The 23,303-nt window shown below is 37.1% G+C and overlaps 1 protein-coding gene across 2 annotated transcripts in view; it reads left to right on the forward strand.

Moving 5' to 3' along the window:
* The window catches only part of DPYD (dihydropyrimidine dehydrogenase), an 810,282-nt gene that overhangs the window by 661,221 nt on the left and 125,758 nt on the right, over positions 1-23,303 (forward strand). For both annotated transcript variants that reach the window (XM_060139525.1, XM_060139524.1), the window contains exon 20: positions 21,647-21,826. In XM_060139525.1, the coding sequence (XP_059995508.1) occupies positions 21,647-21,826 (180 nt within the window). The remainder of the gene's footprint in view (positions 1-21,646; positions 21,827-23,303) is intronic.

Consider the following 23,303-nt stretch of genomic DNA (forward strand, 5'->3'; position numbering starts at 1 on the left):
TGCTTTTAGGAACCTTGCATGCTAGAAGCCCCCTCAAAGAAGTGATACGATAATCGAGCCCAGATTCGGATGAGTAAAAAAGAAGTCAGCCATGCAGAGGTCTGGGAGAAAAGTGTCCTCCTGGCACAAGGAAGAGCAAGATCATAAATACAAAGGCCTGGCGCACAAGGGTGAGAGCAGTCTTGTCTTGTTTCAGGACAGAAAGACACAGCGGAGATGAGGATGATAGGAGATGAAGGGGCAGTCACAGGCAGAGGTGGCTCCTGTGGGGTACTGTACGCCACGATAAAAATTTTAGATGTTATTCTCTGTTTAATGGGAAGCTATTAAAGAGTGACAAGGTCTTTACATTTTCACAGTCTGACACCATACCTCTTCTCTCTCTCCACAAATCCAGGAGCAAATAAATGCTCAGTGGGCCCTTTCTACTTTGAACTTCCAGAGCACATGGTTCACTTTTAATTTATGGTTTTTATCCTTTGTGATTCAACTCTCCTCTCTTCTAGGGCTGCAGCCAGCCTCCCTCATCCTTGCCTTGCAAATATTTTTTTACTGTTTCCAAGGATGATGGTCCCCAAAAATGTGTTTTTATCAACACAAATCCATCACTTCTAGAAAAAAACATATCTCCCAGTACATGTTCTGTTAATGGTAGAACATCATCATCAATTTTCTATACAACAAAAATGTTATTAGATATGAATCTAAAAATCAGACTAACACAAATCCCTTTCCGGAATCATTCAGTTCTATCACATGCTTAATATATTTGAATTTTTTTCCCCAAGAGTTCAGATCAGAATAGATTGTTTGTGCCATTCTAAGTATTTCTTTTACAAGAAAAAATGAAAGTACAGACCACAAAGATTCTAAATATTTCTCTTACAAGAAAAAATGAAAATACAGACCACAAAAAGACATTTCACAGTTGGTTTCTCATAAGTGCATAACTCCCTAGGAGTTCCCAGGCCTGACATTCAATTTTGTACTCTACTATTTTGCTTTGTATATCCTATCCCAATTCTTTATCACTTTTCTTCTCTTTTCTTTCATTTCTTGTTTTTTTTTTTTGGTCACGGTAACCTGGATTTATTTACATTAGAACATTCCAAAAGACATTTTACTCTGTGAATTAAAATAAATCCTGCAATTTTGCAATATGTGTGTTTAACAAATTATTTTTACTTAGAGCATACTACAGAGTTAATTTTCTCTTGTGTGAGAGAAGAAATAAGTATGAAGAAGAAAATGCCTTTGTGCACTACAAATAATTGTCATACAAATATGAATTTTCACCTGTCCTGTTTATTAAAAATATTGTTTTGGGTATAACATGCAGTATTTAAAATATGAACACCTAGCTCATTTCTTACGGAGTAGCCTTGAAAACGTCTTATTTCTAACCATCTTCAAAGATTAGAAATGTGAAGATTTGTTTATTCACTTTCTGATCTTAATACAGGATGTGTCTAAGGTAGAGGAAGAGGGAGGACGACTCTGTTAGGCAGTAACTGCACTACAGGACACCTAGGGCTCTGCACCAAAGATATAACTGAGCTCTGAGAGCTGCCTTAGGAAGGTTAGTGGGATCTCTTCTTAGTGTGGTAAAATTGAAGCTGAACAGTTCTGCCGTATACCTCTATATCATTGTCTAATATGTAGTGTTTTGTTTCGTTTATCTTGCCAACCAGTGTCTCAAGTTCCTTGCTCTTAATGCATTCAGTTAAGAAAGCCTGTTGTTGGTCCCTAGTGTTTTTCAGAAACCTTTGTTTATTCTAGTCTTGAAGATTCTTGACAGTATTTATGTGCCTCTGTTAGGTATCCAGATCTGGTTGTATTGCCATGTATATTACAGTAGTTAAGAGAAGGAGATTTGAAGTTCTACAATTCTTTGCTCAACTCCTGGACTCACCATTTTATAACTAAATAAATTTAAGCTAATTATTTAACCTCTGTAAACCTTGGTTGATTCATCTGTATAATAGAAGTTATAGTATCTACCTTATTGGGTTGCTGTGAGAAATATTTAATATGTTAAAGGAAGTATCACGATTAAGAGTCCCAGTACGTCTAGTGCCTCCCTCCTGATCCAGCCTCTCTGATCCTGCCAACCTCTTGCCATCCAGCGATGCCTGGCACATCAGGGAGGCTCCAGCACCCTGGTCCAGCTCTCAGATTGGTTGGAAAATGCATATCAACTCTGATTGTGTTGGTCTCTCATTATAAACTCCTAGAAGAAAGAGTACCAAGATCATGTAATTTTAGTCATGTAATTGACATTTATTAGAGGTTTTCTTGCTACAGATGACAGTGACTTACTGAGGATTAAAGAATAAGCAAATAATTTGGATGCACATTTATTTTCATGGTATTGATTAGGACTCATGCAAATAGTGATTATGAAAGAAATTACAGTAAAATATCAAAGTCCTTATAGGCCTAAAACATTCTTAAAAGACTTTTCTTAGAAATCACAACCATGTCTCCCATTTAGAAGTTTTAAAAAAATCAGTGATAAGTTTAAGGTGTATGAGAAGTACAGGAAATTTCTGTCAGGAAATTTCAGTCTCCAGTTCAAGTGACTCCTAATTCACAATTCAGAAACCAGGCTTAGGCCAGATGACCTTTGTATAAACTAGGAGTATGATCAAATTCAGCATTGAAATTTATGATCAGCTCCACTCAGTAGAAGAATTTTTATCAATTGAGTTTGCCACAAACAAGAGGAAATCTGGATTTTGTCAGAAGTATTCTGTGTATAAATATTTACTGGATTTTTTCATCTTCCTCTCACATTTACACTCCTTAAAACAATGTATCTGATAGAAACAGTTTACTTATATGTTAAAAGTTTGCTCAAGGAAGGGAAATCACATCATCAATGCTCCCAAGCAAAATGCTTTTAAGGGAAAGTTTTGAATATTTTATTGCAGACTATTCAACAAATTGTAATTTCAGATAGAGGACCAAATGGATTTCTGTTTTATCTAAGTTAAAAAAAATCATTCAAAAGCTTGGCTCTCTAGAAGTATGTATCTGTGCATCATGTACGTGTTTTATGGCATCAAAGTTACAGTTCAATAGATTTCCAAAAGCCTTTTGAGACAGAGACATGAATTTTTACAGATTCTAATTACAAGTTAGAAGTCATCTCACTGTTGGAAGTTAAAAATGGAGACAATTAGAGAAAATTCCAGTTGAAAGAAAAATGCGTTTTGGAGAAAGCAATAAAAGCACAAAAAAATAGGAAAGTAAAATCACTTCTCAGTAGTTCTTCTGTGATTCAATTGTAGATCAATAGTGTGTAGTTAATGCATTACCAGGAGAGCATTAATTTGCAATTATGGCAGGTGATCTGATCCTCTGTGTTCTGTCCATTGACCCAGATGACCTTTTGTTGAAAGAGATTCTGTGGTTATTATTTTAAATAGAGCAAGAGAAAGGCAAAACGAAAGTATAGGTCACTCTCAGCTGTAAGTATCTTACACAACACAAATAGGAACCTTTGTAGTACAGCCCCAATAGTCGTATAAGTATAATGAGCCTGAGCGTGGGCGTGTCTGTCTGTGTGCAGGATGGATGTAATATGCACCGTATGATGGTGGGTAAAAATGATGCAAGGTGAAACTACAAATGCCCTGAATTAAGCATAAAATAAAAGTCTGTTTTATTACAGGTGTCTGTAATAAACCTCTACGCAGGAAGATATGAGAAACTTTGGTGCAACCAAGTGTGTGTTTTAGGATGCTTCCTTTTGAACGTGTGAGCTAAGTAGCCTGGGAGGTAGAGAGTCTGATGCCCCAAGCACGCATTCTTGAAAGCAATTGGATCTCAGCTGTTTAGCGACCACATTCTAATCATAAAAGTGTGGCAAGGACCCAAGTGGCCTTGTCCAGAGTCGGCTACACAGGCAGTGATAGCCTCAGAATTGCCAGCTAAGCACAGGGGACCTCAGTCTTCTGAGGTCTTACTGATGTATGTTTCAACACAAATGAAAATGCATCAAACTGCTTAGAGTGAAATCCTAGCTCTACTGTTCGTTAGCTATATGACCTTGGCTTTAATAGGTGTGTGAACTTCTTATACTTCAGTTTTGTTATCTGTAAAGTGGGGATAATAGTAATACCTACTTCGTAGGATGGATGTGAGGATTAAACATTATCACATGTAAAGCACTTCAAATAGTACCTGCAAAAAAGTACCCCACAGATGTTAGATAGGAAGGTTCATCATCATCATCCCCCACTAGCATTTTTATACATTCACAAAGAATTTTAAAACAAAATTTACAGCCCTCTATTCTAGCTTTTGGCTAGCATGTAGCTAGTCTTAGCTCAGGTGGATTGAAAAGGAGCCTGAGGGAAAGGTCAAGTGCTATTGTTTTGTTGGAAAGTAAAATCTAGGATAGTTAGAGTAAAAGAAACTAGAAATGAGACAGAGGAAGATGCGATTTGAATACAAGTTAATGCGTTACTGAGTTGGCCACTGCTTCACAAGACGCAAAGAGAAGCTACAGTCAGTTGGCCACATGGACTGCCTCCAGACAGACTAGATAAACAGTGCCTTGGGGAAATTCCCTGGCGGTCCAGTGGTTAGAACTCGGAGCTTTCACTGCAGTGGCCTGGGTTCAGTCCCTAGTCGGGGAAATAAGATCCCGCAAGCAGCATGGTGTGGCACAAAACAAACAAACAAACACAACTGTGCCTTGGGACAATCCATCACAGGGAAAATGAAGAAAAAACTTCTCTGCCATTCCCTTTGGTCTTCTCTCTTCCATTCGTTAAAGTTCATCCTTCTGGAGAGTTAACTCTCCCTGCTTCTGGGTTTTATCACCCTGTGAAAGCGGGCTCCTACAAACTGGAGTGTAGCCCATAGTGGTACTTCATCCAGATTCTAATCTCTTCTACACATCTGGTTATCAAGCCTCTATATTCACAGTGACAGATAACTTATGACCTTACAAGTTATCCAGTTAAAATTATAAGCAACTTCTGCCTCATATTGTGGAAACTCAACTTCAATGTATCTTTCATCCGTTGGCCTTACTACTTCTTTTTAAAGAGAATATATTCATCTTATTTTGTAAAAGCATAGAATTTCAGAAATGGAGAAAAACCCTGTCAGTACAGAAACAGTTAAATGTTATATTCATACTGTTCATTTCTTTGGTTATAACCATAAGTGGTAATATAGGTAAGTGAAAATAGTGTGCAATTTTATAGTAATATTTTTACTACACTATAACCTAGATCACTTCACTCCCAGAATGAGACACAGGAAGCTAGGAAGCTCTCAAGTAGGAATAGCTTGCTGTGAGAGAATTAAATGGGTACCCAAAGACTTTCTGGAACCTGGAGAAATTAGGACAGCAGTAACCTAAGCATGCAGAAGTGATTCCTGTTTATACCAGGAAACCCAGGGGAAGTGCTCTGAAATGCTTTCAGTAATACGTAAAAACTGAGTAGCATGCGTGCAAAACATATTCTAAAGTTATTCATCAGAAATATACCTGATACGAAGATGGGACTTGGTTCTCTCTGGAAAAGTGTCTAAAATGAGCATTGTAGTGATTTGAAAAGGGGGAATATCATTCTTTGGCTGTTTCTCCATTCATTCCTTGGTTGAAGCACGCAATGATTCATTAATCATCCAAACAGTCAAGCAAAGGAAAAAAGGAATCAAAGGTATGAATATACAGGTAAAGAAAGGGAGGAAGAAGGTCCTTATGGTCAAGTAATTGAGAACTGAATGCAACTTTATGTAGGAAAACAACTTGTCTATACTAGTTTTTCATTTTTTTTCATGAATAGATATATTTTATGAATAAATGAAACCACTGCTTAAATCAGTCTAAGTCCCAATTTTAACCGAAGTTGTCTGATAGGTCACTCTGGCCATTTGGAGTCTTACCCATTCTAATTATATGTAAGATCTTTAGTTTGATTTTTATAAAACTTGACATTCTAGCGCCTGGATTTTGTTATAACTATCTTAGCCCAGCGTCATATAAGAGACTCTTAATGAAGAGAACATAAATATCTTCCCACAGCCTCACTATGATCCACAAACAGGCTATACGTACATTATAACTTTGCAAATCATAATAACAAAGCTATTATAATGGCTAATGCTCACACAGAATTTACTATGTGTCAGATACTTTTGTAAGCTATTAGTTCTATTACACTTACCCCTCCAATAATCCTCCGAGATAGATATTAGCATTGTCCCCATTCTATAGACAGGAATGTTAAATAACAAGATGGTAAGTGGCAAAGCTGTCATCTAAGCTCACATAATTTGGCCTAGCATCTCTGATTTTAACCACTATGCTATATTGACATTTTTGCCCACTAGAATGACTATTTTCAAAAGACAGACAGTAATAAGTGCTGTTGAGGATGTGGAGAAACTGGAAACTTCATGTATTGCTTGTGGGAATGTAAAATGGTGCAACTACTTTCGAAAACAGTTTGACAGCTCTTAGAAAGTTAAACATAAATGTACCATACAGTCCAGAAATTTCACTCCTAGGTACCTATCCAAGATAAATAAAAACATATATCCGCACAAAGACTTGTACACAGATGATTATGGCAGCACTGTTCCTAATACCCCCAAAATGGAGAAAATCCAGATTCACATCAGCTGATGAATGGATAAACAAAATGGGGTATGTCCAATGGCATAATATTCAGCAATGAAATTAACTGACACCATAACAGCATAGGTTGTTTTAACATGTGTAAGAACATTCTGCTAAGTTAAGACAAGCAGACACAAAATACTGTACTATTTGTATTACAGAATTCTATTTATATGAAAATGATCCAAAGGGGCAAATCTGTGAGGACAGAAGACAGATCAGCATTTGCCGGCAGCTTGGGGAGGAAGTGGGAGGATGACTGTAAAAGGGCACATGGGGGGCTTCCTTGGTGGCGCAGTGGTTGAGAGTCCGCCTGCCGATGCAGGGGACACGGGTTCATGCCCCGGTCCGGGAAGATCCCATATGCCGCAGAGCGGCTGGGCCTGCGCGTCCGGAGCCTGTGCTCCGCAACGGGAGAGGCCACAACAGTGAGAGGCCCGCGTAACGCAAAAAAAAAAAAAAGGAATAAGGAATGATTCCTAAGTCTTGGACTATTGGAGAAGTAGGTCATAAGGAGTGGGAAAATTAAGAATGCTATTCTGGCCATAGTTAACATGCCTAGGAGACATCTCAGTGGAGATGTCAGATAGGCAGTTGCATCTCCTTTTCTCTATCCTACTTTCCAGAGATGTACTGAGCATTCAAATGTATGTATAACCCATAAAAATATGTCTTCTCTCTCAGCTAGGATGTATATTCCTTTCCATTTCTTATGAATGCCTGGTAGTGATTAGGCACAAAGTAGATACATGGATACATGCTCGTGTACAGATGCTGAGAAATGAATGGGTAGATGTCTCTATCAGTGAATGTTTAGAAATAGACAAAAAGCGTCTGGGTGTTGAATAGTTCAGAGGGCAGTTTCAGTTACCCCTTATCATTCTCAGAGGTGTATATATATATATATATATATATATATATATATATATATCCTGAAGCTGAGTTCTAGAAGATTATGTTAGAGGAAAAGATTAAAAGAAATGAAATTTGCATCAAATGTATATTTTTAAATAAAGTAAATAAAAGGTCTAGAAAACATTTCCTTCCAAAGGAAAAAAAAAGCCTAAATTTATTAGTCTTTAAAAACATGCTCATCCATTTCCCTAACTCATTTTCTTCAAACACTCAGGAAATATTGCTTCTCTGTTGTGTTTAAGTCGTCAGATTTCCCACACATTTAATGTTCTTGTGACTTGTGGGTCTTTTGAAAACTTTCATACCAGATTCTCCTGGTCTGAAACATACATATTCCTAGTTAAACACCTAGTTGAACACCTCTCTTATCCTGTTTACTGATCCCGCCCCACAAAATCAGAGGAAAGAGAGACAGTGATGGTTGTTTGCTTCTTTTGTTTAAGCTGACAGATCTGAACCAAGAGGACCTAAAAACTTCTTGGAATTAAAAATTTGGATATGCAGATTTAAACCTTCATTATCTCCGAATCAATTATTCTGTGTTTGTAAGACAAAGAAGATAATATGTCTAAGGATCAAAATATCAACCCTGTTTCAGATAGCTGGCTTAATCCCACAGTGATAGACGTGTCAGATATTATAATATTTAGCATATTTCCTCATGTGGAAAAGGATAGGATTTCAGTTGTCATGCTTTAAGGGCATGAGCCATAATCTCATTATCATCTCCCTAAATCAATCACTACCTCCTGGATGTTAACTCCATCCTAATGATACCAGATGCAGTAATATATATGAGGTGAGAAAAAAGTTCCGTGACTCATCATGGGGCCTGAAAACAATGACGCAAGCTAAAAATCAGTTTAATCACTGGTGAATTCAGCATGGCCAAATACACCACACATTGCACATGCCTGGTTTTACAGAGCTAAATTAAGAATAATGTTGCATATTCATAGGGCATGATGTCTCCGAAACACACAAAGTAAATGTGAGTAATCTAAAGAGAGTTAAAAAAAATAAGCCAGTTCTATTGCATTTTAGAGCATTATGTAATTAGGGACTGTTCCTTATAACAGCTTCAGGATGTAAGCAATAGTTTAACTTACAGTGTGACATTTTATAGATAAGACTGAAATGTAAGACACATAAAATTCACTTAAGCTGCATTTACCTTATTTATCTTTTCCTTTAATTCATATACATATTCTAATTCATATTCTTAATTGATTTAAAGCTTGCAGTATGTTGATTTGTGGAGAGGGGATGGCAATCAGATTTTAGTTTATGTTGCAAAGCATGACAGTTGAAATTCAGTTATTTCTTGGTCTCCACATTTTATCTTATATATTCATCTGTGTGTGATAAGCCAATTGCTTACAACATAGATGTGATAATTTTAGTCCTGGGGCTCAATGTAGTAACTTATCTTAGAAATTAATCATTATGGAAAGAAAACTCAAAAGGCACTAGTTTCACATCAAGATACACAATTAAAAACTTGAATAGTTATTCTTACCTCTGAATGAGACCCACTGTGACATACATATAACAAGAAAGCCTTCCTGTATATAGTTCTTCATAATTCTTATCTCATTTTGTCCCGACAACATCTTTTTGAGGAAGGTTCATTCTGATAGATATAAAACAAACAGCATAATCTCAGGATGCTGCAGTCAGTTTTGTTTGATAATAGAATTTGAAAAGAAACCAGAGGACTGGTTCATAAATTAGTATCTTTGAATGAAAAAATAAATGAATGAGTGGGTAATTTTTGAGTAAAACTTTTTTGAAGAAATGTTGTCATAAAACTGCTCTCTTATGATTAAAATTCATATTGATCTATTAAACACTCCTGGCTACATCCCAAGCAAATAGAGAGAAAAGGTCTTTACTGGGAAGATGCAGCAATTTTGCAGGATATATTTTAAAGGAGGGCAAATTGTTTTAAATGCCAGTGTTTCCACAAATCTGTTCAGTAGTAAATTTGATTATTTACCTTGAACTACTTAGAGTAAGTTGATGAAGTTCTGAACTTTAAATTTAAAGGATGAACTTGAAATAATCAAAGACAGAGAAAGAATGCTTTAGAATGGAAATATTGGTCCTGATCCAAGGAGACAACTGGATATGAGTGACGCAGAAACAAAAAAATTAAATAAGCCAATCCAGACACAAATGAACTTAGAGACCTTTCTCTTAGTTTCTCCTGGCTCTATTTTATCTGTTCTTCACCATGGATAGCATCTAGATTGCTATATGTAAACACTTCAACATATATGCATATATGAATGAAAATTAGTAGTTTAGAACATTGCATAATTTGGACATGTTACTGTAAGTTCAGTCACTGTTAAATGAGGTCTTTATAGAATAATAAATTACATGTTTATCCAGTTGTTATTAAAGGAGACTACTAGAAGAGAAAAATCAAATGACAGCTGCTATCAACATTCAGGTATCTAGAGTGGGACCACCAGATAAGTAATAATCCAAATACAGGCCAAGTCTGGCTGTGACAAACAGTATGCTGAGTATCAAGAAGAATGCTAAAGAAGTAGAGCTGCTTCTTTGCATCGTAGAAATACATTGGTATTCCCAGAAAAGAGTTAAGTGCAAAGAAATTAATGTTTAATGGTGCAATGAATGGAACAGACTCTAAATGCAATAGGAATTGAAATAAAAATATCTTACTGTAGAGGAAGAGAAAATGAATTATTGACAGAAAATGAAAGAACTATGCTCTTCATTGAGTGCTGTTGCTCTGATATCTTTCTCTTGCTTCATTCATTTATTCATTGAACAAATCACATGCCAAGCGCAAATCTTTATGTGAGTGTGCAGTGATGAACAAAACAGATATAGTACCTGTCCTTTTATTGTGTCTCTGAAAACTGGTGAATGAGATCCAGACAATGATACCTACCATACATGTACTTTAGGTACTGACCCAGATACTTACATATTTTATTCAATATATTCCTCATAAGAGTTCTATTTTAGATAGATAGGTAGATTCATAATATATATATATATATATAAAATACAAAATTTATTTATTTATTTATTTTTCCACATGAGTGATTGTCGTGGTTACAACGGAAAAGCAAGAGTACACAGAAGTTATGAGAAAGGGTCCTAGAAGCAGACTGACCCAGGATTTGAACCTTTGCTCTGCTATTTATTAGCTGTATGATCTTAGTCAAGGTCCTTAGTTCTCTGACCCTCTTTTACCCATCTGCTAATTGAAGAAAATAATACCACATTTCATGGTATTATTGTGAAGTTTAAATGTGGTGCTACACATGAACTTGGAATGTAATACCCACTAGGTGAATTTCAAAGCACAGTAAGCCTAAAGGAATTTGGGTAAAGTATAAAGAAATGATAGCTACAAAAGAACAGACTCTTAAATATGTAAAGTACATCAGATTTTTCCACCCTTAAGGGTGGTTTACAAGATTCTGGCTTACAAGATTCAGATTTGGGACAGTCCTTATTGTTTCTTTTCTTCTTGAGTTCTTCTCCTGCCAAAAGACCCTTGGAGGCCAAGAGGGCCTCTTTAACTCTAGGGCTATCTGGATCAGGTCAGCTATCCATGACTCCAAATTCCCACCTAAGCAGTAAAGGCCCCGTGACTTCAATCCATTGTTAAGGTTCTGAGGCCTGTATAAGTACCTGAAGGACCAGAATATTAAACCAAACCGAAAGTGACAGAGCATTTCAGAACACATTCCATGAGGATAAGCGAAAATCTCCCTCCAATCTAAACACGGGGGAAAAAACCTTCTAATAAGTAAGGAAATCATAGATCTAGGTTTGTCTAGGACAATTTTAATTTATGATGATTGTCCTGGTGTTTTTATGAATAATTGCCCTGTTTACTCTCAAGTGTCATAGTTTCAATGGTAAATCATATGATCACCTCTGAGTATCCTCCTAAAACTCTCAGCCTAGAACTTTTACTGGTGTTTGTTATCTTCCTTCAGGTTAACTCTCATACTCATAAATCATAAAATATGTGCTCTTTTAGTGAGAAATGCAGAAATAAAACTGCCTGTTTGGTCATTGCATTCATTCATCTGTAACCATATCCCAGCGATCCATTTGTGGAAGCTTGAAAACCAGGCATTTTGTTTTCAGGTTCTTGGTCTTCATTAATTTAAAAAATAAAAACCTAGTACACAATTTACTTCCCTGGTCTTTCCACAAAGCCACAAACTTTGTGAGCCTCACGTTTTCTACCTGTATAGTAAAGGAATTAAGAACAAGTCTTTAATGTTCTTTGTCTTTAGGTCTTTAATGTTTAAAAAGAGCACATCTTTTTAAAAATACAAACTTTTTCGCTTTGCTTCTCCAGCCTTCCATCGGTGTATACGAGTGCTTTCAGGATATTAACTTGAACATTGGTAGGGTTTTTTTCTATAGCACTTAACTCTGTAAGTATTCACTCAATCAGCTGAACTTTGTCTAACTTTTTTGTCCCAGACTATATCGGCAACTCAGTCAAGATTCTTGACTCACTGATAATAGCTACACACTACTCTCACAAATTTGTGTTTTCATCAATAATACATTAACCATAAAATCAACTACTGAATTGTGAGGGCTTTGAGTTAAGAAGTGGACAGTATTATTTGAGATGCTATTTTCACATTAATAGCATTTTTCTCGTTGCAGGCAAATAGTCCTTTTTTCTTGGAATGATGAATGTCTGCTTATATTGTTGAGTAACCACATACCTTTATCCATCTTCAAGGTCCAGAAAAAATTTTCCATGGGATAATTTGCCCAATAGACATTTCCTTTCTAGGCATTATGACTTATTCTCCTTCTGTCATCCAAACCCCGTGCGGTATTTTAGTAAATGATATTGTAAGTCAAGTTTTCGCAGCTGTGTTGACTGTTGAAAAAGAGAGATTGCCTAAAATTATGGATTTTAGTCATCTGACAGCTATTGTTTGGATATTTAGTTTCCTTTTCTTGCCCCACTTTGATCATGGGAGGTGCTGAGCTTGCACAATGCTCTGTGAAGCCCTTGCACCACCACCTGTGTTACTGCAGAGTAATTGAAAATTACTGTGGTAACTGATGCTGCACCACAGCAATAGCCCAGGATAGTGAGATTCTTTTTTTTAGTAGAAAAATCCTACTGCTTCTGAAGCAAAAGGGACCAAGCTTCCTCAAACTGCAGCCACAGCCCCTAACTGAAGAATGGGCTACATAAGACCCTGATGTGCAGAAGACTCCAGGCCTTGCTTCAGTTTTTTTTGTCTTGTATTTATGTCTGTGGGGAAGCATGGCCATCAACAGCAATGTCTCTGAGGAGGCAGGTAAGCAGTCACCGTTCTTTGGCCCTACATGTTGTGCCTGGCTTACCCATTTTATCTCTAGCCCCTCAAAAAAGGCAGACAGCGGTGCTGTGTCTCTGTATGATTCTTTTCTATTATTATTTATTGGTTCAGGTCATAATTGAGAACTGAATCCAGTTGGAAGTGACTTTGTAAAGGACGATGTAAGGAAGGAGACAGAGGCAATCTCACGTGCAGGGCACATCCCTTTGACTAATCAGCCCAGGCCATCTCAGTCAGGTTGTGTCATCAACAAAGTACAAGTGAGAAGATCAGTCCCACAATGCTGTTCTGAATAATAGTCGAGGGCGTGGCCCATCACCTGTGCTGCCTGTAAGAAAGTACTTGGAGAATAGATGAATATATTCTGGTTGGCAAAATGTGGTCTGAATCTCAGTGTAAAATACCTTGGAAACACTTTATTCTCTTTAGTCTGTCTTCAGCTGAATGTGGGTTAAGAAATTAATCAGACAGAGAATGACCACAGATGGACATTGAAAAATAGCCTTTCAAGCTCCATAAAATTCCTTCCTGATTGGGAAAAAAGAGGTATTCATATACTTAGAATTTGTCAGAAAATAGGTAATTTAAAAGGCTAGGTAAGAGGATAAGGAATGTAATCGACAATGAAATAGATGACATACAAAACAAAAATTAAGTGACTCCTATACCTTTAGGATTTATCAATGAGTAGCAATTAAAGGACAACTTTGAAAAAAATTAATAAGCTTAACTGCTTATCCATTGGGCTTTTTCTGAACTGAACCTTCACAAAAACAACATCTGTGGGGCTATTTGGTTTTTGTTCTTTCTTCCCCAATCCAATTTGCTATGGTCAGAACATAGAAAACTGAACTCAAAGCCAGATTTCTTAATAGGATGGCATTTGGACAGCTGTTTTACTTAGTGATCCTGTGCAGTTTAGTAGCAAAGCTGAAATAAGCCCTCTCCTTTTGGGGCAAACAAGACGGTATTCTGCTGAATGCTAGAATTTTATCACTTTGAAAAAAAAAATGCTGCTTGAGAGACCTAAGAGTATAAAAGCATTTGAGATCTCAGAAGGAGTTTAAATCAATGCACTGCTACAGTTACAGAGCACATGAAAGGGCCTGCTGTCTCAATTGCCAGGAAACTACTTAGAAACTCTCACTTTGATTTCTTCACGTAGTCCATTACATTACTGCTAAATGCAGTATATAGGGACATCACAACTTTGATGTTGTACAGCTCCAACAAATGGAAACTAATATGACAGAACTACTAAGATTTGTGGTTTTATGTGGATATGCAAATATATCCCTATCTAGCTCCCTATGTACTATGTATCTCCAGGGGCTGTCTTTTCACCTATAGCTTTATAAAATCATAATTTTGGTGTTTTATTCATGAATTCTAGTAAGCAGTACCATGTTTATGTAGTACCAAAACCTCACAGGGGGATATTGTTATTCTGAATTATTACTTTAACGGTATGTATTGTACACCGGTTTCAAAAATACAATGTAGTTTTATACATGTTTATCAGTACTGGTCAGAACTCAATTCAGTGAGGAATGACTGATTCCATGCCTTCGGAAGATCTGATGTTTTTAATCACTGGGTGTGGACAGATGGAATTGGAAACTGCATTTTCATCCAACAACAGTAGAGGTCTGTTTTCCAGTTTTAGTAGTAAACCTTCAAGTAGTCCTCCAATTATTTTAGGATGCTTTTAAAAATCTGTGGATTTCTGCCATTATTCATTAAATAATAAATTTGAAATCATTGTTCAATAATGTGCTTCTTCTTATGAAAATGATAAATACGAGCATATTGAACCATGGAAGACACGTTACAATTAAGATTTCGGAATTTAGAGAAATAAGATAAAAGCAGAGGTCAGAAGATCTGAATCTGACCATTGACTCAACCACCTACTAATCTTTTGAGTTGGGACATTCAATGTTTAGTTTCCATTTCTTCACTCACTAAACATTTAATAGCACCTTCTCTGTCTTCCTCTCCGAATTGGTGTATGGACTAAGTGATGACACTTGAAAGGCAGTGCCTTAGCGCAAAAGCTTCAGACCAGGTGGGGAAGCCAGCCCTGCCTCCACCTGTGTGACCACGGACAGTTCTTTCAACCTTTCTGGACTCCTAAGCTGTGAAACAAGGAGGCTGGTCTGAAAAATGTCTAAATTCCCTTTTGTCTTTGAAAACAATAAAGCACTATATAAAATATTGCAAGTGTTTTACATTGCTTAAACAGATTAACTCTTTATCAAAAGAGATTAGCAAAGAGAGATCATAGGATCACATTTTTCTTCTTTTTCTGGGAAATCTTTTAAGAATTGGATGGATAATCCTCCTTATTCAGTGTTTCATCTATGAAACATATTTCATGGTTCAAACATATTTCATGGGAATATTCTTGAACTTCTTCCAGCCACATAAGGCTCTGTTATTAGTATATTTTGGAATGTGATAAGCATTGCAGAATTTCCATTTTTGCTTAAGTGTAGTTACTCTCCAATATCCCTCTTACTAATGAATGTACAGAAACTTTGAGACTACTTTGGACTTAAAATGTAAACATGTATTTTACTTGCTTACAGTCTGGTGGCACACATTTCTGAGACCTGGAGTGTAGTTTGTCCACCTATGTGGTAAGAAATGAAACGGAATCATTGTGATCATGGGTTCATCTGAGTTGTGTCTGATACTTCAAGATCTCTATTTAAGAACCTTGTCACATTTTCAAAATATCATTTGAAAGAGGTGCTACTCTGTTGCACCATAACAAGTCCCAGCCCCACAGTGTTCTATTTCTATAGAACTCTTCTTGGCCAAGTTATTTGCCTGGGATTCGTATTTTTAATCCAGTTTGAATTCTGTTTGCTAGTTTTCTAGTACATTGTCATTTACGTTTCAAGGAGTTTGTTTTCCTTTACAGGCAAAAGTTTCCATTTTGACCTCCACCAGGCCCTTTAAATTCTAGATTACCTGATAATAACTCTGAGGTTTGATACCATTCTGTCTGAATGGTACTCTAATTTCCACAGCAGTTCCACATACATGAGGTAATTTAATCCTCACAGTAATGAATTAGCTATCATCATCCACTGTTTTCAGATTGGGAGGTGTGAGAGGAGGAAACAACAAGCTAAAAGACTAGCTTCAGTCACACAGGTGCTGAAGGACAGAGCTGGGTCTCACACATGTCTTCTGACAACAAGACCAGAGCTTTTTTTGAGGTCATTACTTAATGTAAATAAAAATAATATCCATGACCTTCTTTTACTGCATTAGACCAAAAAAGTATAGATTTAAAAAATTATATTCTGCCTAATTCATGCTCTAATGATTTATTCATGTTATGAAATTTATTTTTGGTGCCAATCTAGCTTACTAAGTGCTAGCTACTAGTTTATGCACTTAAATACATTGCCTTTGACGCTCCTATGTGCTAAGTATTTAATCTCCATTTTTAAGTGAAGAAAGTTGCTCACACTTAGGCAGCTAAGATGCAGTTGAAACCTGATTCTGCCAAACTTCTACATGTATGCTCTTAACCCCTAGGCTATACTGCTTGATATGGCATAAAAACCACTCAATTAGACTTTAAGAAATAGTTCTTCAGGTCCAAGCTCTTTCCATTGTTAAAGTAAAAATACTATCCTCTCCCCTGCCTAATTCATAGTTTTATTCGGAGTATTGAAAGAAATAATGTATGTAAAGGAGATTTTAAAAATATAAATCACCGTAAATAGGTAATTTACTATTAATATGGTTAATCTCATTTAATGAGAAATAATGAGAAAGGAATAGCACCCCTCGACCCTCTGTCACCTCCCAGGTACTTTTACAGTTGCTTTACATAGACAGGCTTCAATTAAATGTGGCTGCACCTAAAGTGAAAAGTCAGGGCACTGTGTCAGACCTCTAGAGGAGACTGTCCGGTGGCCATGGGAGCTTTACTGCACACCTCAAAACATGCCGCACAGGGGGTCACCACCTACTCAGCCCCTGCACAGGGCTGGTCCTGCTGAGAATCCAAGGGCTCCTATTTAGAACAGCTCACTGTAGGGAGATTCACGCTTATGGAAATAATTAATGGTGGCAATGATCCTTATAATGGCACCTGATGCCCTGCTGCGAAGAAAGATAAACCAGCCTTCACCATAAAGAACTTACAAATTATACTGAGCAAACATGTTAACAGCTATTAAGAGTCCTAATCAGAGCTGCTAAACAAACAATTAAGAGATGTCATATAAAATACACCCATTTAGGAATAGCAGCTACATGTTTGGAGTTTTAAAAGGAACCATTTGCCTTTGAGATAGAGATAAAGCCCTCAGTGCAGGTTAGGCAAGAGCGAGGCACCTTTCTGAGCAAATCCATTTTCTGAGCATCAAATCCCATGGACAAAGCTCTGTTCCCAGTGGTGTGCTTGCATCCTAAGTTTATTTTGGGTCTCATTACTATTTCATCAGAAAATGACTCTCTTTTTTTCAGACGTGACTTATTATCATAAGTAGTGCTGCTTTAAAGGGCCATGAAAATGTTGCTACAATCTAATAGTAAAAATCAAGAAATTATTTGTTTGGAAGAAACTTACTTTGCAGACAGCATTTCAGGATAAGATGAGATTCATCCCCACCAGTGCTTAAATCCTTGCTCTTCTAAGTGTAGACCAGCGACATCAGCACCACCTGGGAGCTTGTCACAAATGCAGAATCTTGGACCTCACTCCAAACCTACAGAAACAGAATCTGCATTTTAATAAGACCCTCCGATAATATATATATATGTTAAAATTTTCAAAGAAATATCAATGTGAACACTTCTGTTATCAGAAATTCTATCAGAAAATTAACATTTAATCTTATGGATAGTAAAAGGTAAATTACTCACTTTAGGAAGGTATATAAATAGTGTGACATTTGCTTGATGATGAAACATATCTGAAGTGGTCCCCTCTGACATCCATGCCTGATGGTGGCGTCCAGGGTTTCCAGCATATCACACCATCCCAGCAATGTTCAGTCGCCATCTGGTAGTCTCTCCTACCTCTTCAAGTTCTGTGTCCCCTTCACATGCTCAGTGTAGCTCCCATTTATCTGAAACACTAGCACTATAGGGTAAAGTGCATACAAGAGGGTGGGCAAGGAGGGAGTCTTTTTAGCCTTTAGCCCCACATGTTCTTCCATAGTTAAAATACACAAGTCTACTTTGTGATCACTCCAGCACCACTTGGATGAGTCTACTCTACACAAATTGTGCCATGTTTGTGGATTAAGAGAAGTAGTGGCTCTTGTATCTTCTCATTGGAAAAGTTAGGGAGGACTGAGATTCAACTTGACTATTCATACACTGCAGAGTATCTAGAGTCCTTTTAGCAGCAGGTTTTCACAGCAGTCATGAACATCCCATAAATTACATGACATGATGTGATTTTCAAAATCTGATTTCTTATGATGTCCATATGGGGAACTATTTTAAGACTATAGTAAAAGTATACACATTAACATATACTACCAAAAAATAGAATCTCACGGTGAACAAAGAAGATTAAGTAAAGCATCAGTTGACTTTTACAGTTTAAAAAAAAAAATCCCGTGGAGGAAATTATAATGATGTTCTTTATAATTGTTCTGAAAAGAAAATCAACTCTAAGAAAGTTATAACAGGCCTAATTAATGCTTAAATTGTTCCTCCTGAGAAACATTTTTTTTATGTGATATAAATGGACTTCCTAGAAAATATTCTTGTCTGTATTTAGTGGTTATTCAATGTTCTTTCCTGCACTGTGGTAACATACAGCCCTTCACAATAGGAAATGAAAGGTTTTTATTTCTGCTTTTTGGTTTTGCCTTGTTGTTTCTACTCATGTACAAGTAAGAAGTAAATAAAACAGGAGGACATTGACAATTTTTATCTAGCAGTATCGAGTTTTCAAAACAATAGTTATATTTGGATTGAAGATAATTGATCATTTAAAATTATATATACATGTGTTTGGGTCATGGAAAAGATAATTGTAGTTACATGAAAAGAGTTTTCCTTCGTGAATGTCTATACCTTAGTCACCTTAGACGCACGGTCATGAATTATGCAGTATAATCCACTTTCTAACCATGTGGCCTGCCTGGGGCAAGTCTCTGCATCTCACTTCCCTCATCTGTAAAATAGGGCTAAAAATTAAACCTACCTCAGCGTTATTTTGAGGACTAAATGATATAATTTCCTCATGGAAAAACCAGAATGAACTTTTTGGACAACCCAATACATTAAAAAGTGTTTAACAGAGTGTGTGGCCCATAGTAAGAGCTCATCTCATGTTAGATATTACATTGTTTTCTTCTTACCACACCATCATTCAGCCAATTTTGACAGAAATATAATATACAGAAGCCATTCTCTCCTATTCTGAAATATAAAATGTCCACATTCCCCTAAAACATAGCTATTTCCATCCTTATAAAAATAAGATACAGGGCTTCCCTGGTGACGCAGTGGTTGAGAGTCCGCCTGCCAATTCAGGGGACACAGGTTCGTGCCCCAGTCCGGGAAGATCCCACGTGCTGCGGAGCGGCTGGGACCGTGAGCCATGGCCGCTGGGCCTGCGCATCCGGAGCCTGTGCTCCACAACGGGAGAGGCCACAGCAGTGAGAGGCCCGTGTACCGAAAAAAAAAAAAAAAATTCAAAATTCTCCTACTTATACCGCTAGCTCTCCTATTTCTCTTAATAGGAGCAAAACTTCTCATCAGAGCAGTCTGTCTTCATATTGTCACATCCTCTATCCTCGTCCATTCTTCAGCTCGCTATAAGATGGCTTCTGCCCTGTTGCAGAGCTTCTCCCCCATAAATGCTAAAGTCTTTTGATTGGTAAATTTAACGATCACTTTTCACCTCCGATGTCACTGACCTTCGTGCAGCATTTGACATCTTCCGTGTTTCCGTCTTGTATCTCTTCTGCTTAGTGTCCTTCATGGTCTTCCTTAGCCTTCCTTTTAAATGCTCATATTCCCAGAATTCCACACTTAGCCTTCTTTTTCATATATATGATGAAATCACTACCACTTTTTGCTGTGAACTCTTAGGTATATATTTTTCTTGCCCTTTCTCTGTCTCTGTCTACTTCCCATTCCCTATTCTGGAACCCCTTAGTGTGTTTTCAATAAATTTTCTCAACCAGCCTAGCAATAGCTAGGTATCAGGGAGTGCACTAGGCATGAGGATTACAATGAAATGTGTTAATTAAAGACTCAGAAGGCTTTAAGAGAACTTGAAATAGAATATGACTTATTCTATTTTCAGGTATTTCTTCATCTACATTCATGTATGACATGGTTTTTCTTTATTGGCTGCAATCACCAGTAACTATGATATATGCTAAGAATTTAACATCTGGGAAGATGGGCTAGAAGTGAGTTTTGCTTTGCTTAGTTTTGTTTGGATAGCTGTTTCTTTGGATTGATTTGAAATATGGATGCAGAGAGGTGTTGAATTCTATATGGTAAATTTTGAATTTGAAGTGATGATGGGCCATAGGGGCGAGGAGGTCCTACTGGCAGTTGTAAATGAGTCTCTGGAGACTATATATGGTATCAAAATTGGAGAAGTATCTTTGTAAATAATCAACCTGGAGTGTTTCTCTAACTCCACTACATTCAAGCTCTAATTCAAATCCTAACACAGACTCTCAAGTATATTTTTATTTGAATGATCCTAATTTCTCAGAATCAACCTTCCTTAACTCTAGAATTAAATCTCTATTTTCTAAGAAATGTCACTCAAATTTAAAAAATCTCTTCTGAATTACGCATTCATTCAACATATACTTATTAAGAGCAGAATAAATGACAAACTCTGTGCTGGTCACTGGGGATAATATGTTGAGCAAAATAAAATAGCTTCTTCCCTCCTGAAGATTCAGTCTATTGGGGGAGGGAACTGTCAATCAAATAACATTGCAAGACTTAGAAGTCAAAAATATATGAGCTAAAGAAGGTCTTAACTTATTTTGGGCTCCTGGAGGCCTCCTTGAGGAAGTGATAATTCCCATGAGACTGAAGCTGTGCTGTTAGCCATATGTAGAAGGGAAGGACCTTCTAGGCCGCGAGATCTTATGAGGTCTTAAGGCAAAGAAGGAATGTGGCGAATTCGAGGAAAAGAGGAAAGACCTGGGTGACTGGAGCACAGTGAATACAAAGGGGGACAGTGATAGATGAGGCTAAAGAGGCAGGCCGTGGTACACGAGGGTTGAGTTGATGGGTCTCCTGCTCAGCAGGACCACCTCCTCGCATGAGAACCACGTCCAGGCTGCACATCTCAACGGAGGGAGAATGAGAGAGTTAAAATGTCCGTTCTCATGTTGTGCTAAATTTAACTCCTGGGAAATTCTTCTGGTTGGACCTAATTTTTTTACAGCCATACTGACTATACCTGCCATACAGTAAACCGCACATGTTTAAAGTGTACAGTCTGATGTTTTGAAATATGTGTATACCTGTGAGACCATCACCACATCAAGCTGACGAAAGTATTCACAGTCCCTGAAAGTTTCCTTGTCCCTTTTGTAGTCCTTCCCTCCCGACCACTCCCATCCCCTCCAGGCAACAATTGACCTGTCATGCTTAGAACAGTGCCTGGCACATAAAATAAATTGTGTTGACTATATGAAAAGTGAGGTTGTTTGGAGAATTAGCTCTTAGCTTGACTTTTAGTTGGTTGCTCCACCTTTTCTAGGTATGCAGTGCTGTTCAGAATCAGGATTTCACTGTCATTCAAGACTACTGCACTGGCCTCAAAGCCTTGCTTTATCTGAAAAGCATTGAAGAGCTACAAGACTGGGACGGGCAGAGTCCAGCCACCGAGAGTCACCAGAAAGGGAAACCAGTTCCTCGCATTGCTGAACTCGTGGGAAAGGTACGTGGCCACCTCTCCTGGGTTGTCCTTGAGAACTCTGCCTTGTTCACTTTCTATTTCAGGTCTTGTTTGCCCTCCTACCATCTCACTAACAGAGGAAACACAGTGCCCATTTGATGTGATTTCTGCTGTAGAATCGTTCTGAAGGAGGCTTGATTACAACTCTATGATAGGTCTCTGAGTTACATTTTTATGAAACCAATATAACACAAGGTCATATAAAAGAAAAAGATTGAAGTTTATAGTGTAAAGTGCCTCCAAATTCTTGCTTACTGTGGTGATGACTGGCATTCTTTCCGGTAGGAGGCTGGAGATTTCTTTATTCTTTAACAAGCTCTGGAAATTATAACATTACCTTTCTATTTTCAAGACAATCAAATCACTGGAGCCCTGAATAATACGATGAAGTTTTTAAAATTAAAATCTAATCAGTATCTTTTGTAACTGCTTCTGCTATGTGGTTAAACCTGGGCTCAAAAGGTTATGTCCCAACTTTCTCACTAACTGCTATTTTCAGAGAAATATACACTACATTTACATTTTGTATAATACAGTGATTTTAGCAAATCTTTTCTAAAACAACATTCAGCATTTCGCCTTTGTATTTCCTTTGTATTATTCTAAATAGATAACCATTGTCAGAAGACGTTTCTTGAGTCCTGAATGAGGGGAGGAAAAAATTATAATTCTTAGTCTTTTCAGCTTGTCACTACATCAATAATTAACTTAAAAAAAAAGAGAGGCAAGTAAAAGGATTCTTTAAGGAAGCATTTAATAATTCAAATGAATCTTAACTTGAAACAGGTCACATGAAAAAGAATGGAAAACAAAAACCCTGGGTACTCTGCCTTGGATGGCAAGGTTAGGGACTCAGAAAGAATAAGAGAAACATCATATAACAATTTACATTTGGCTAATTTTAATGGGAAATGTCACTATTCCTCTCCAAACAGATAGCCAAAAATAAGGGCTTCTTGGAGAATAATGTGTATCCCTGCAAGTCCAGTGATGAAAAATAAAAGGGAGAAAGAAATAAAATCTTACAGTGTGGATTCCAGGAAAATATCATGATGAATGTCTCCATGAGTGGCAATCAAACAAAAAGGCTGGGTGACATTAATATTTATAATATTATAATTAGCGAGACTGTGCCTAAGCAGCATTATTAGTGTAACTAATCATATTATCATAAACTGAGTCTGCAAGTATTTAGACAGTGAGTGTTCTTGCCTTTATCAATGACCATCAATATCCTAAAATTGTTCATAACTAAAAAAAAATTACAAATAACTTTATACTCATCCAATGTAAATATATCAAGTCGATTGTTTCTGACATGGTAGTTTTGATAGTTTATGACTGTCTATAAAAGCATTGTCTCAAACGTATGCAGTCACCATGCAAGCTGAAATGGAAGTAGCTGCCTTGCACTGTGCCATTTTTGTCTTTAAAAGACTTCCACACTCATTTGAAAACT

Source organism: Lagenorhynchus albirostris, chromosome 2 (genome assembly GCF_949774975.1).
Source record: "Lagenorhynchus albirostris chromosome 2, mLagAlb1.1, whole genome shotgun sequence".
Lineage (NCBI taxonomy): Eukaryota > Metazoa > Chordata > Mammalia > Artiodactyla > Delphinidae > Lagenorhynchus > Lagenorhynchus albirostris.